The 15388-nt window shown below is 34.3% G+C and overlaps 2 protein-coding genes across 5 annotated transcripts; one reads left to right on the top strand and one right to left on the bottom strand.

The window, feature by feature from the left end:
• The first annotated feature begins 652 nt into the window (after positions 1-652).
• Positions 653-4118, top strand: LOC131643823 (probable CoA ligase CCL5). The gene is made up of 4 exons (XM_058914149.1): positions 653-2086; positions 2225-2292; positions 2373-2475; positions 2624-4118. Exons 1-4 carry the CDS (start codon positions 671-673, stop codon positions 2747-2749), a joined length of 1713 nt encoding a protein of 570 aa, XP_058770132.1. The 5' UTR covers positions 653-670; the 3' UTR covers positions 2750-4118.
• Positions 4119-4294: 176 nt separating this feature from the next.
• On the bottom strand, positions 4295-11364 carry LOC131643824 (acyl-CoA-binding domain-containing protein 6). Of its 4 annotated transcripts, none has more exons than XM_058914153.1 (15): positions 11162-11364; positions 10938-11030; positions 9646-9776; positions 9346-9423; positions 9161-9274; positions 8944-9010; positions 8742-8803; positions 8253-8392; positions 8033-8159; positions 7213-7327; positions 6681-6769; positions 6340-6423; positions 5045-5368; positions 4904-4963; positions 4295-4817 (listed from the first exon to the last, which is right to left on the bottom strand). In XM_058914153.1, exons 3-15 carry the CDS (start codon positions 9733-9735, stop codon positions 4644-4646), a joined length of 1524 nt encoding a protein of 507 aa, XP_058770136.1. In that variant the 5' UTR covers positions 9736-9776; positions 10938-11030; positions 11162-11364; the 3' UTR covers positions 4295-4643. The 4 variants fall into 4 exon arrangements, with proteins under 4 accessions (XP_058770136.1, XP_058770135.1, XP_058770134.1 ...); XM_058914152.1 differs by having other exon boundaries at positions 10938-11016; XM_058914151.1 differs by lacking the exon at positions 10938-11030.
• Between the last annotated feature and the right edge of the window lie 4024 nt (positions 11365-15388).

Genomic DNA, 15388 nt, shown 5'->3' with positions numbered 1-15388 from the left:
GTCCTCACTCCTTTATAAAATTTTAGGTGCCCTTGGGCCCAACAACAATTGTTCAAGTTGGAATATATATAGACTACTAATATTTGTGTTCCCTCTAATGTGGGACTTAAAATGAACCTTTTCAAATTCATCTCCATATTAGCTCTTACTTGTGTTCATTTATTGCTCATTTAATGTCAATAAATCTTTTCAACTCTTCCTCCAAGTTATCATTCCAAGTTCCAACAGAATGTATGGTGAAGTTCAAGGAAATAGTTCCAAGACTTTGAAATATCCATCCCCTTTTCCAATGCATTGGAACTATTATCATGGTTTAACTATAGTGCACCATCATTTAAGGAAGGAACACCAACACAACACTCGCAATTATTCTATTTTCTATTGTTGATGAAAAGAATATTTATTTTTCAATTATTTCTCTTGGCCTATGCAGAGAACATCAGGTATATATCTTCTAGCTACTACTTGTTATCTATGTCTCACACTCTCTTGGCCGGCCACAAAAAACTGAGGACAAAATTATACTGTCTTACTAACCTTAAACTTCAATATAATTTACATAGTACTTAACAACGTTAGTCCTAGTACTTCACGAAAAAAATGCATTGTATATATATATGTTGTGTATTGTTAACTCTCATTTCACCTCAACAACAGTTTCGCAGGAAAAATGTCAGGAGAGGAAATTTGGTCATCTGTTGAAAAAGAATCTAGAAAATCTCTGCCTCCATTTGATAACAGTAGTGGCTACAATTCAAAAACAGGAATATATCACTCTCTTGAAAAGCTTGGCACCAAGCATGAAATCCCAACAGACCAAAACCTTACCACTGCAAGTCTTGTGTTATCACAGTTCCCACAAGCAGAACTTGCTGACGCGAAGATTGCGTTTATTGATTTAAATACTAATCATAGTGTAACCTACGGCGAGCTTCGCCGATCGGTTTACTCGCTTGCAACAGCTTTGTTCCATGGACTTGAGGTTAGAAAAGGCGACATCGTGTTTTTATTGTCTCCGAACTCGACTTTGTACTCGACTATATGCTTAGCTGTGTTATCAATTGGTGCAATTCTTACCACTGCGAATCCTCTCAATACGAAGTCGGAAATTGCGAAACAAGTACGTGATTCGGGTGCTAAACTAGCCATCTCAACACCAGAAGAGTTACACAAACTGGTCCCAACAGGTGTTCCTACACTTCTTACCTCTAGTTCATCTGATGAAAAGTTTTTATCAGTTGAAGAGTTAATAGAAGGCTGTTATGATTCGCAAGAGTTGCCGCGTGTTTCTGTGGAACAATCAGACACTGCTGCTATACTTTACTCTTCAGGGACCACAGGAGTAAGCAAAGGTGTTGTTTTGACACATTCAAATCTCGTAACCATTATAAAACTATTCTGCTGGTCTGCTGATATATCAGCATCTCAAGATGATGTTTTCCTCGCCTTCATTCCAATGTTTCACATCTATGGACTCACGTTCTTTGGATTTGGGTTGTTGTGTGTTGGTGTTACAACAGTTTTGATGCAGAAATACAATTTCCAAGCTATGCTTATTGCTATCGAGAAGTACAAAGTTAATAACATACCAGCAGTGCCGCCCGTGATCCACGCGTTGGTGAAACATGCAATCAAAGATGGGTGTGACCTGTCTAGCTTAAGAAGGGTTGGTTCAGGTGCAGCACCTTTGAGTAAGGAAATGTCACAGGAGTTCAGAAAGATGTTTCCTTGGGTTGAACTAAGGACAGGGTATGGACTAACGGAAAGTTGTGGGGGAGCATCCTTTTTTGCGTCGGATAAAGACGCTAAAGCTCATCCAGAAGCATGTGGAAAGTTGATTCCGACTTTTTGTGCAAAAGTGATGGACATTGGAACAGGAAAGCCTTTGCCTCCTAACAAGGCAGGAGAGTTATGGCTGAAAAGTGGCACTATTATGAAAGAATATCTAGGAAATATGGAGGCAACAGCTGCAACAGTTGATTCAGAAGGTTGGTTGAGAACAGGTGATCTTGGTTTTATCGATGATAATGGAGTTGTCTGCATAGTTGAACGAATAAAGGAGCTAATCAAGCACAACGGGTATCAGGTACTCGTAAATAATTTCAGTTTTTAACGGTGACCGTTTTCAATAGTTTCAGTGAATCCCTTTAGTTCTGAAGTATGAAGTTGAGTTTGGTAATTGGAATCGGTTTTCATTAATACATATGTTGATTGCTTGTGTCAGGTAGCTCCTGCAGAACTGGAATCTGTGCTACTAAGTCATTCCCTAATTGTTGATGCAGCAGTTATACCGTATGTTAGCCTCGACTTATTTTCACTCTTATTTTCATTCTCTCTGTGACTTCATTTAAGTGGGAAGAAAAATGATGCAGGGTTGAAGATGAAGAAACTGGACAGATACCAATGGCGTATGTGGTGAGAAGATCTGGCTCTCAACTCTCAGAAGACCAAGTCATTCAATTTGTTGCGGGCCAGGTACGCTGCTCTCGGATCCTGACTTCGTGCAGCGAAAAATGCTGTTTTAGCTGTAACCATTGTTGCTTAGTTGTTGGATGAAGATCAAACCATTCATATTCTAAGTTTGTGTTTTAATCTGTTTCTCTTTATTTTTGAGAATTTTCAGGTAGCTCCCTATAAGAAAGTGAGAAGAGTGAGTTTTATCGACAATATTCCAAGGTCGGCTGCTGGCAAGATATTGCGCAAGGATCTAGTTTCTCAAAGCAAATATCAACTAGTCTCTAAGTTATGAGTAGCTTGAGTATGAATGATGGTGCTAGGGAATGTTTTGCTTTGTCTTCAATCAATGAAGGAAAAGTTCAAAACTGAAGAGAAGCCACCTCAACCCCTTCAGTGCATCTAAAATAAAACAATAAAGAATATTGATGCTTGTACTATAGATTTTGTACATTCGTGAATTTTGTGTTTTTGTTTTAGGCTTTAATTATACATAGACCTGCTATAATATGAACATTTTCAAAGCTTTGCTTGTTGAACAAAATAAGATTGTGGTGGTGGATTGATTGCCAGTGGCAGAAGAATGATGCTAGTTTTCATATTTGGATGTTGAGATATTTCAAGGAATGAACAATTATCTTGCGAGAAATAAGCCAAGGGAACCATGTCATGAGCATATTTCCTTTGGCGATATTGATCCTACTCGTCCTGTAATTATTCTTCTTTACGTCAAACTAAAAACCATGTCATCACAAAAATTAAGATAAACCATTCTCGCGAGCCTCTCCAAACTCTTCTCTCTAAAAATTAGGGTTGTGGTTATGGGTGGCCGCAGCCTCCTCTTTGATAGAGGTCTTTCCACCGACATCGGTGCTTTGCTCCTCCGACATGGAGGATGTACTCTCCTCAGTGGAGCTTCTTCCCATATTGTGGGGTTTTCTCCTACCCTTCTCATTCCCCTGATATCTCCAACCTCTATCCCTACGTCACTCGTCTCCGCCAGGAACTGTCAAACCCTTGCAACTCAACAACTATCTTCACCAACTAAGGGACAAAAAGAAACAAATATAAGAAACGCCCTCCTCCAAGCCTCCACCATCAAAAGATCCGCCATCTCTGAGATACTGTCTTGTCAATTTGGTTTTCGTTTTGTTTCAGGTGTGTGATTTGTTTTTAAGTTCAGTTTATTTTAAGGTTGCTCTCAAGGTGTTTGTTGAAAGGCCTCAAATATGTTTGGCTAAGGAAAAGTGTTGATGAGTGAAAATCTGATAATGGTTGTTGCAAATCAGTTTTTCTTTTCCACTCGACAAACCATTCGTTCGCAGATGATGAGTTTATTCAATCTTGAGAACCTGTATTATCAAACTGTGCGATCCAAAGCTAAAGAAATAATCTGTAACGGGATAGATATAAAGATTATGGTTCCTAAACTCATTTCTCTTTTGTGGAAGAAGAATTCTGTTTGGTTGTTTGATTTAAAGAATGGGATTAATAATACCCTATTAGTTTCCAACTTTTCTATGCTTATGAATATTCAAATATTTGTCGGCTTAGTTTTTAGTGTTGCTGTTAGAATGTGGATGGGAAATATCCCAACACAAAGTCTTTCAATTTGCTTGTATTCTCTCTATTTCATCTATTGAATGATGTTTTTTCTGTAAAAAAAACAAAAAAAAACCCTGTCATGACAATCCAATGAATAAAAAGTGAAAAAGGGCGATGGGAGTTCCAAAGGACACCATATCATTCTTGATATGGCTGAAGAAGTCATCATGCTAGAAAGTTGAAACAAAATAAATTTTAAATTCTGTTCCTCTAGCAATTGAAACTAAAGTACTAATAAGTCAAATAAAATAGTATAAATGAAATCAATCCTGTAGAATATAATGGAAACATGAGTCTGGAATGAGCCAGACAAAGTAAACCTATTAAAAGTGTGAATTACAAATTCAAAAACCTTGTATACCCATCTTTTGAAAGTTCAGTCCATCAAAATTGCTGCATGAACTTAAATATCTTATCCATCATGCATTGCAACACAAGATGAGGGCCCAAAAGCTCTATAGCAAAGAAATGCCATTTGCTGCATGAACTTAAATAACATAAAATAATCAGCCGCTAGAAAAAAAAAGAGCAAATTTCTCAGAATAAACTCCCAAATCACTTTAAGACAACATTGCTCTCAGTCTTCATTTTTCACTCCCACCAAACAATCGCCAAACTCCACCAGAACTCTGCCTCTGAACAGTTGCAGCATGCTCCATCTCCTGGTCAAAAGCAGACTTCTTTTGCCGAAGAGCCTGTACCTGATCTTCCACAGACTGCATTGATTCAAGCAACTTTTGGAGTTCTGTAATTTTGGCCTGGAAACAAACATTACCTATATATTCAAATCCTACACACCCATAAATCAAGAGTTAACTTCAAAGATGGGAAAGTGAATTTTAACCTCCAGGTTAAAGCATCTTGATCTCTCAGCCACAAGTTGTCCCTGAACTGATTGGAGTTCCTGAAAATACATATTTATGATGAAAACCACGATTATCAATTAAGTTATAGTGTACCTTCGCAGAGAAATTGTAATACATACCTTGGTCAATTCAGCATGAGTATTATTTACTTCATGTATCTCACCTCCAAGCTTGGAATTTCCGGCCCTGACTTCTACAATTGACAGTTCCAATAAGCGCTTTTCTTCTTTAATGGCTTCGATTTTAACCGTGACATCATCTTTATGATGACCACCATTTACAGATGACTTGGGATTTGTAACATCTAGTTGCGAGAAATCCAACTTTTCAGATTTAGACAATGCATAAGCAGAAGTAACAGAAGCTGCTGCAGCTGCGGCAGCTGGTGACTGGAAAATCTTGGGACGCAAAGTGTTCTTTGCCTTGGGTCTCAAAACAAAAACCTAAATTTGCACAGTCTGCAATCAGTCACAGAAACCACTACAGAATACACCAAAATTTTAATTAAAAAAATAGAAGTGCGCTTAAAAATATGTAAAGCTAGCAAGTTTAGAAAATAGGTGATGTTCTACTTAGAAGGTTTCAACCCACAGTGGTTTCAAATGTGGTGGAGGTGATGTTGAGGCTGAAACAAGAAGGCACGGTAAAGGAATTTCAAAGCTTTGAAGCTCTTACTGGGCCATCACTGAAGAGCGGGCCCTTCAACCAGAATTGGAAGATGTGATTGAGCTAAGATTCAACAACCAGGGAGCAGCAGAAGTGTTGGCAAAATGGAAACATTTGCCAAAAGGTGACAACTCATGGGAAAGCATGGATAGCTTACAAGCAGCATTTCCTTCTTTTCCCCTTGAGGACACAGTGAAAGTCCTTGCTGTTAGTAGGGTGTATGTTAGGAAGGGTAATGTGGGAATTAAGCTCGTAACTATAATTATTACAGTTGTAACAAATGAGTAACTAATTCTGTTAGTAAAACAGAATTATACATAGTAGTTACAGTTGTAACAGATGAATAAAAACAGGACTATAAATACTAATTGGAGGTGAAGGGAGAGTTAGTTTTTGAACTAAATTGTAATTGGAGAGTGACTTTCTTGAATCAGTCAGTTTATTGCATACTGTGAATTCCTTGAGAATTATTATCTTCTTCCCTTGTACCAATTGAACCTTCGATGCTAACAAACACAAATAGCTAATGCCGAGAAACCAATTCTAAAAACTTGAACCTGTGTTTTTCTTTGCAAACTAGTTTGAACTCGAGTTATAGTAGAGCCTAATTTACTTGAATTCAACAAAATCAATTAGCTAGGTATATCGTCCATCTATTATAAGAAAAGTAATCTTTGCTAAGATTTTGACAACACAAATGCTATTTAATAATTAAATACTCAATGTTAAGATAGATATTCCTACATACCTCATTGCTATACTTCCCATTGTAACCACCAAAAGAGAACAAATATGTTTCACCATCAATCAATCCAGAGCAGATACTAAGACCCTGATAAGCAATGAAAACTTCCGTCACATATAAAACAATATGCAAAGGGTGTGAATCATTATCACACTCATTTTTGTACAACTTTGGCAAACAAAGTTAATCAGAACATCTCAAATGTGGGTCAAAAAAGAAAGTGGTTCCCCATAAAAAAAATTATACGAAACCAGTCTTGGAAAAGAGAGAATTACAATCCTCCATACAACATTCCTGGAAACAGTTGAAAAATATGTAATGAAGAGATTGCATAAAGTAATTACCTCACTTGAAAGTGGATCTTTTTGCTTCACAACATCCAATACTGACCAAACAAGATTAGACATGTTTAAGACCAGGGTTTCGGGGCAACCTGTTTTGAAAATCAGATAATCATACATCCATAACGAATGGAGTTTCATTAATGAAAAGAGCATAATTATGCATAGTTGACGGCAATAATTAATTTAACTACCCCATGCTTTTAAGCAGTTTATTTTGGTTCGTTTAGAAATAAGGAAGCAACTTTTATTTTGGAGTGTGGGGTTTATGCAGTCCGCTGATATATTTGGTCTGAGTAGAATGCCCACACATTCTTAGAGGGAGTCATTTTTCCCTTAGAATATGCTTCAAGATAGGATTGTATTTATTCTTTCACGCCAGTGCTAAGGTCAAAGCATTTTCTAGTTAGTTATTATTTATTTTTTTAACAAAAGTTTGTTATTATTTTAAAAAAGACATGAAGTGGACTTCCATGCAGCATTGTTGATTCTCTCTATGTCACTAGTTTTTTATTTTTCTTGATTTAGTACATACCATTTTTGTTATCGCCACCACCAACTATGAACCAGCTTTCATCAATAGTGATACCTGCATGTCCAGCCCTGGGGGATACTAAATCACCTTGAGATTGTGGTTGGGACCATTCCATCTAAACCAAATGAGAAAAAAACAGATTTGTCGCCATTTCATCAGATTTCTCGGTGCTAAACTTGTAATGATGAAAAAAACAGCTTTGAAGATCGACGGCCAAAACTAAAGCATTTTTCAGAATAAAGAATTGAAAGTATAAAACTAATTTGAATTTTGAACTTTGAAGTTGAAAAGGAATATCAAAGTTGTTCTTTACTTCCACTTCATGGATTCCAGTGTCCAGGTAAACAAAGTAAGACCATAACCATTATTTTTCCAAGGAAACACATCACACTTCAAAAGCCAGCATATGAAAGGAAATCTCTAAAAATAATAGTTGTTGTCGAGCATAAGATGCAGAAGAGTGTAGTAGGAGTTGTATATTATGCTCGGTAGTTATATAGATATCATCAATACTCAACTGCCAAAATGATGATGAAATGATACAATGAGAAACCACTTTTGTGTATAGGTGACCTACACTAAAAACTGTTTTGGGTATGGGTGACCAACGGAAAAAAAAAAAAAACTGCTTCGTGAATGGGGGGACAAACAGAAAAAACTTCTTTGGGAAGGGGTGACCTACGGAAAAAAAAAAAAAAAAACTGCTTTGTGTATGGGGGACAAACAGAAATAGCGAATGCCCCAGGTAGAAGAAACAACCTTATTAATACTTTGGTTTAATTAAGCATGTGAAAAAAGTTTGTAACTAACATCTACTCACAGTTTGCAAGTCTAATATGTGAAGATCATTGAAGAAGACAGAGTGAGAGCAACCACCAAAAATCATAAAGTATCGTTCGCCATGCATAGCAGCTGCATGATCATATCTAGGAGCTGGAGGTGTCTGCCTATCAAAATGCAAGAAAGTGGTATAATCGCACTGAAATTTCTCTAAAGCATGAAAACACATTTTCTAGAAGTGAAAAACAGCTACTACTTACGAAGTCTTTATTATATCCCAAGTCATACTTTCAAGATCGAGAACATGGACGTCATTCAACAGCTTCCTGCTCATATCTTCCCCGCCAAACAATATAACTCTTGAACCAACCAATGTTGCAGACTGTCCCACACGGGGTACCTGAAAAAATAGACGAAAAATATTCAAATGTCTATTTAACCACACTCAAAGTGACTCCCATATTTATTAATGGATACTAAGAAGAAATATTGCGCAGATTGAATATCCTAAAAATATATTGATCAAAAAGAAAAAGAAGTAGGATAAAGGGATATAACCAGAAGAGCAACAACCAACCCTTACCCCACTACTAGGGTTGGCTACATGAATCAATCAACACCAATAGCCTCTCATAAACCAAATTTTCAGTGAAACCATTTAGTGTAGGAGATATCAAAGTCCTTAACCAAACAAAAAACGCACATCCAAGGATGGAACTTCAAGCTTTAAAATTAATGGACACACTTACCGGAGCACTTCCAGATGTCTTAATAACTCCAAACTGACACGTTTCAATGTCAATGTATAGAACTGCAAGAAATCCAATGAACATTTTAAGTTTTAAATGTAAAACCACGCCATGCTATAATATGCTATGCACATATAGGAAATAAATTAGGCCCTTATACATACTTCCTCCTCATGATAAAAATTAATTTACAGATAGCAACCTGTTAATGTATCATAAGTACCCCTTGACTTGCCACCAAGAATGAGTAGTTTCTCCCCCCATCTAATCTGCAGAAATTTACAAATCTCTAAATAAATCAAACACCCAGATAGTCACTAAAACTCTAGGTTCATCAATTGCCAGACCAAAAAAAAGTAATATTTAATACTGAAATATGTATGCATGCAGAGAGATTATTTGTGCGTAGAAAGTTTTACCACACTGTGACCAGATGTGGCTGGCAGATTTTCCTGTGAATTGCTGCTATTATCTTTTACAGTATCAGCTTTTAGCTTTAGAGAAGACCACGTCAAACTTCTGAAGTCAAAAACCTGCAAACAGCTAAATCATGTAACTCACTACAAAGAGTCCAAGATTCAGAGCATCTGAGCATACCATATACCTGAACATCTGATAAATGCCGACCATTACGACTTCCACCGACAATGTATAATTTTTCATCAACTACTGCAGCTGCATGCTACAGTGAAAGGACAACAATTGGAATGAGAATTTGACCCAAGGCTAAGAAAGGTTTGCAGCTAAGAAGCCGAGAATGACAAATGCATTTTTATCATTCAAAGCAAAATAGCTCATGACAAGACTCAATCACTCACAAACTACTTTTATGCTTTCGTTTTAATTTTGTATTCTTTCATCCTCTAATAAAATAAGGAAAAGAGAAAGATGGAGAGAAAGAAACCTTGTAGCGAGCGGGAGGACGTGCACCAGATACAGTAATAGGTACCCAATTATCATATGTAAGATCGTTATGCCAATTGTTGACTCCCATTTCTCTCTGGTTCTCCTTTAGTCCAGGAATAACTGTTACAACTGTTACAGATCACCTTGATTGTCACTTTAGTTTATAAAATAACTGACAAACAAGCACAGCATCTCAAACGTCAAATTCTATAAGGTACAAATGCAAAAAGATCCAATGGGGTGAACCTTTAAAAGCACATATACAATCATGAACACAAGAGAAAACACATATATGATTCGACAAAATAAAATTAACATGAAAACATAGATTTTAAATTGAATGAGAGAATAACACATTCAAAGTCAGCATTATTAATTAGTAATTAGTAATAATATACATACTAAAATACTTTATTTATTTAATCACAATGTATTCTTGTTTGTATTAGTATTAGTAAATAATAATACAATATATCGTTCAAAGAAATATGACAAAAGCCAAATGTTGCTGCTAGAATACTCATTACACAAGTGGTAAAAGTTCAAGGCACTGGATATATTTTTAAGATTTTAGATTATGTTTAGATATTATAAAATGAATGGAATGAAATGGAGCAAAATGGAATGAAATAGAGCAGAGTGAAATGGAATGGAGCAGAATGAACGAAGATTTCATTCCATACATCTACATTCCATAGTTTGTATTTTTAGAACGGAGCAAGGTAAGTTTTTCATTCCGCCCAAATTGGAGGGGAAGAAATACGGTGGTGATTGGTGAAATGGAATGGAATTCATATCACCGCATTCCGCTCGGCTCCATCCAATTTAAACTTATCCAAACAATGGGATAACACGTTATTCCATCTCATACCACTCCAATCTATCCAATTCCATCAATCCAAACGTACCCTTAATCAAAAACATCATGAAAGACAAGATCAAGGTTTTAAAAAACAGTCCGCGACCGCGAAAACGCAGCGACAAAACGGTTTCGGCGGATGCCAATACCGTTTTCACCGTTTTTAGATTAAAGAACAAATTGTGATTAATTCACACCACAACGAACGCAAACTCGCGACACCGGTACCGACCGAAATCGAGAAAGCCTATATACGGCCGTTTTTTTTAAAAACTGGACAAGACTCAAAAGTAAATTAACTATGCAACAAATAAATTCACATAGTATGCGTAATTTATAGCATCACTCCACAATCCACACCAATCTCCAACACCTAACATATATGCATAAACTTATTAGAAAGAAAATCAAAGACCTGAGAAGAGAGAAACCTTCAGTTAAAGAAATCTCTTAACACAATTCTCGGAGTCACGTGAATTTTGCAATGCTTAGATAACAGGCTAATTGTATCTCAAATTGGAAATCTAGATCGAGTAAGCCGTATAGGTGAATTTCAAATCCTGAAGTTCATATTACATTCAAGACGACGATGGGAGAATTCGAAATTGGCAGACAAAAATGAATCAATTGGGATTGAATTGGAGCAGAATGATACCTGTTATCAGAGAGAGGTTTCAGATCTGGAAAATGCGTCGTCTGAAGCAGAGGAGGAGGTTGGACGGTGGCGGATCGAGAGCCACCGTCGAGATCTCGGTTGAAACGCTGCTATCGTCGTCGTCGTCGCGCTAGTGAGACTTGTTTCGGACACACAGCAGAACAAAAGTCGCGGCAATAACTTAGAAGCTCAAGGTAGTAAAGTAACTTCTATGAATATTTGGTTTTATTTTTCAACAGTTTTTATTATTTTATTTAAAGAATTAACTTATTTAAAAATTGACATGAGTTCTAATTACGGTGAATCTCTCAACATTTTTTTTAATTCTTGATATAAAATATAACAACTTATTTATATTACTAATAATAAATATAAGACTTTATTTATATTAATAATAAATATAAAATTTAAGTGTAACTTTAGTCTTCTATTCTATCTTTTTCTTGATATTTTAAATCCTCTATTTAAAAGAAATATTTTAGTCTCTTTTTTTTAAGTTTTCCGTGCAATTTTTATCTTCCTATTTTATTATTTTTTTGTAAAATTAATCTCTATTTTTGTCTCTTTCTTAACCGAAAATTCAAGGGAACCAAAATCGTGGTTTTAAAAATAGGGGACCAAAATTGAAAAAAAAACAAACTAGAGACACTAAAATTGTAATTAAACCTAAATATAAAAATGATGTGGTAAACTATTTTACTCTAGACTATCAATTTACAATCATTTAACTCAATTCACACATATTAGTTATCTTAAATTTATCTAATAAATTTGACTTGACTTTGACTTTTAGATTTTAGGTGAATTAATACGTCTCATTCAACATTTAATCCTTTTAATTTTGCTTTTCATTAGAATAATTCTTAACTTATAAATTTGAGAGTTTTCAGTAATGTCTAAATAAGCTAATAACTGCGTAAAAATGATAGTGTCAGAGAAGCAAGTTACAACTTATCGACTATTTCCAACTTAACATTTGTTTGTTCTTAAACAAAAATAAAAGACAGTGATTCAAACTTGGTTTCTTGGCTACATGCATATACAATTCAAGGTTTTCATTAAAAATGTTTTTTTTAATAACTTGTATAACTTTGTCAGCAACTAAATTCAAGACAATCACAATAGTATTCATAAATAATTTTTTTTATGAATATGTTGCTATAAAACAATAAAATCAAATATTTTATTTTTTTTACAACAAATCATGTATTTATGCTTTACATTGTTTCACTTTCAATGGTGAGTCACTACTATGAAAACTACTTATCTTCACGACTGCGATAAGGATTTCATCACGGTTCGAGGTTTGTGGTAATGAAGTATCTGATAATGTGTCATACTTTCCACTACAGTCTAGTGGACATTGTAAAAAAACAAGACAGCGTGCCATATTTCAAAGAGTCCAACTGAAGCCAAATGAGGCATGGTCATGAATTCAATACCCAACAACCCCTCACTAAAAATATAATCTTTCAAATTAATTTAGATAGTAATAATCTAATCAATTAAGTTATATTTAAAGAACAACTTACACTAATCAATAATTTTCGAGCTTCTTACAACTCTATCCATCTCCCGATATCTAACAATTAGAATTTGGTTCAATACTTCTAGTTTTTTAATCAACATTTTCTTCTCTACTAGTTCATTTTTCAAATATCAAATTTGTTTAGAAGTTTCTATTCATCATCATCTCGAAAAGTATTTATTAGTGTAAGTTGTTCTTCAAATATAACTTAATTTATAAGATTATTATTTTCTAAATTAATTTGAAGGGTTATATGTTCAGCGAGAGGTGTGTGAACCACTGAATCTACATATAGTATAATAAACTCAAATATATCTTTTGTCACTCTATTATGCTCTATGCATGTTGGACTGGACAAAATGAAAATTGTACATGAAATCAATTAGGAAAAAATATTTTGCATCATCTAAAGAACAACAACAATAACAACAACATATATAACATTCTCAACAACAACAACATATAACATTCAAAATTTTGCTAAGTCACGTTATTAAAACTAAATATTGTTAAGGCACAACAACAACATTTATCATTCTCAGCAACATAAAAACATAAGAACTCTCAATCTCACTCTTAATCACAACAACATATAACATTAAAAACTTTGCTAAGTCAAATTATAAAATCAAAACATTGATAAGTCACAACAAAATAACAACAACAACATATAACATTCTCCACAATATGAAAATACAAAATCAATCTCAATCACAATAATATATTACATTCAAATCTTTGCTAAGTCATATTAGAAAAACAAAACATTGCTAATTCATAACAAAACAACAAGAATAACAATAATAACAAGAACAACATATAACATTCTCAAATGCAAAAACACAAAAGCAATCTCAATCTCAATCATAATAACATATAACATTCAAAAATTTGTTAAGTCGTATTATAAAAATATAACATTGCTAAGTCACAACAACAACAACAACAACAAAAACAACAATGACACCAACAACAACATATAGCATCCTCAACAACACAAAAACACAAAAAAAAAAATCTTAATCTTAATCACAATAACATATAACATTCAAAACATTGCTAAGTTAGAATAATTAAACAAGGGTTAAATATACAAAGCCCCCTGTAATATTAGCGAAATTTGTTTTTAACCCCTGTAAAGTTTTTTTTTTAAAAAAGCCCCTCGTAATTTCCAGATTCCCTCATATACACCCCTAATTGCCACATTGCGGTAAAGATTCCTTGTGACTACCAACGTGGTAGTCCACGTGGTATTTTTTAAATCGACATCATATTTTTTAAATCCACGTTATATTTTATTTTTATATTTTTTAAATAAAATATATCAATTAATAATTTTTATTTTTTTAAACTAATGAATTATTTAATTTTTTAATTTTTAAAGAATATATATTAATTAATCATTTTTATTTTTTAAGTATATATTAATTAATCATTTTTATTTTTTTTAAGTTTAAGAAATTATTTAAACAAATTTACTATAAACATTGTTGGGCTAGGCTTATGGCCTATTTACTTTAGGCCTGTTATCAATTTATAAGCTAAGTGCTTGTTTGATTTATAAACATTAATTTTGTTTACATAAAAATCAATGTGGGACTCGCATTTTCCAAGACTTTTATTTTTTGAAGAGACTTAATCATCATAATCCTCGTGATTATAGTAACAGCCAAAGCAATCAAAACTGTATTATGATATTCATCGTATTCTGAAGAGACTCAATCCAATATACCATATTCTCTTATTGTTATTTTCTTTTGACCCTTCAACTTCCATTTTCCAATTTATTTTCATCGTTTACATCTTCGTGATCCTTTTTTTTTGGTATAAAGGAGGGCCTAAGCCCAAAACAACAAAAAACTAAACACAGACAACCCTGGAATACCACACTCCCCTTTGATCTCTATTGGAGCAATCACTTAACCAAGAAGGCATCTCAAGAAAAATCTGAAGGTCACAACCCTGAAGTTTCCCATGCAATGCCAACTTATGAGCATATCCATTAACTTCCCTAAAGACGTGCGGAAATTCCACCATCTCCATCTCCTCCATCTTTGAATTAATATGCCTCAAAATGATGCAACAAGTCTTCTTTCCAGTATTGATAGCATTGCACAGATCTACAGCTTCGTGATCCTTTATTACTAGTATTATGATTTTTCCTAACTCTATGGAAACTTGAATTAAAACTTTTTATGTTATTTTTGCATTCTTCTCTGCTTTATTCCTTGGGTTTTGAAATTTCAATGAATGTTTATTTTGAATGGTTTTTTGTGTATGCGGGATTCAAATGTTTGATGCAGCTTTGAAAGTTACTGTTTTGATTGCTTTGTCTATTTTCCAATCCAATCATCATAATCAGTCCTAGTTGATTCTTTCAAGAAATTCATTTGCATAGAAAATACTGGGGAAAAAAGTACATTAGACCAGTTATATCAATAGAATATGGCATCAACAAAGAGTGAATGTAGCCGGAGAAAGTATATGGCACTAACCTTGTTCGATGAGTGAGAATGGAGTTTGGTTAATTTCTTTCGTCCTCGAGATGATTCTAAGTCTAGAAGAAGAAAATATAGATAGCTGTGAAACACCAAAAAAATATAGATTGTAAATTTTCATGATATTGACATGGATAGTGGTTGAAAAGCTACTACTAAGATATCACTAAACTGTTGAAGATGTTGTTCTTCCAACACAAA

Source organism: Vicia villosa, linkage group LG1, assembly GCF_029867415.1.
Source record: "Vicia villosa cultivar HV-30 ecotype Madison, WI linkage group LG1, Vvil1.0, whole genome shotgun sequence".
NCBI classification, from domain to species: Eukaryota; Viridiplantae; Streptophyta; class Magnoliopsida; order Fabales; family Fabaceae; genus Vicia; species Vicia villosa.
This window is presented reverse-complemented; position numbering and strand designations above follow the sequence as displayed.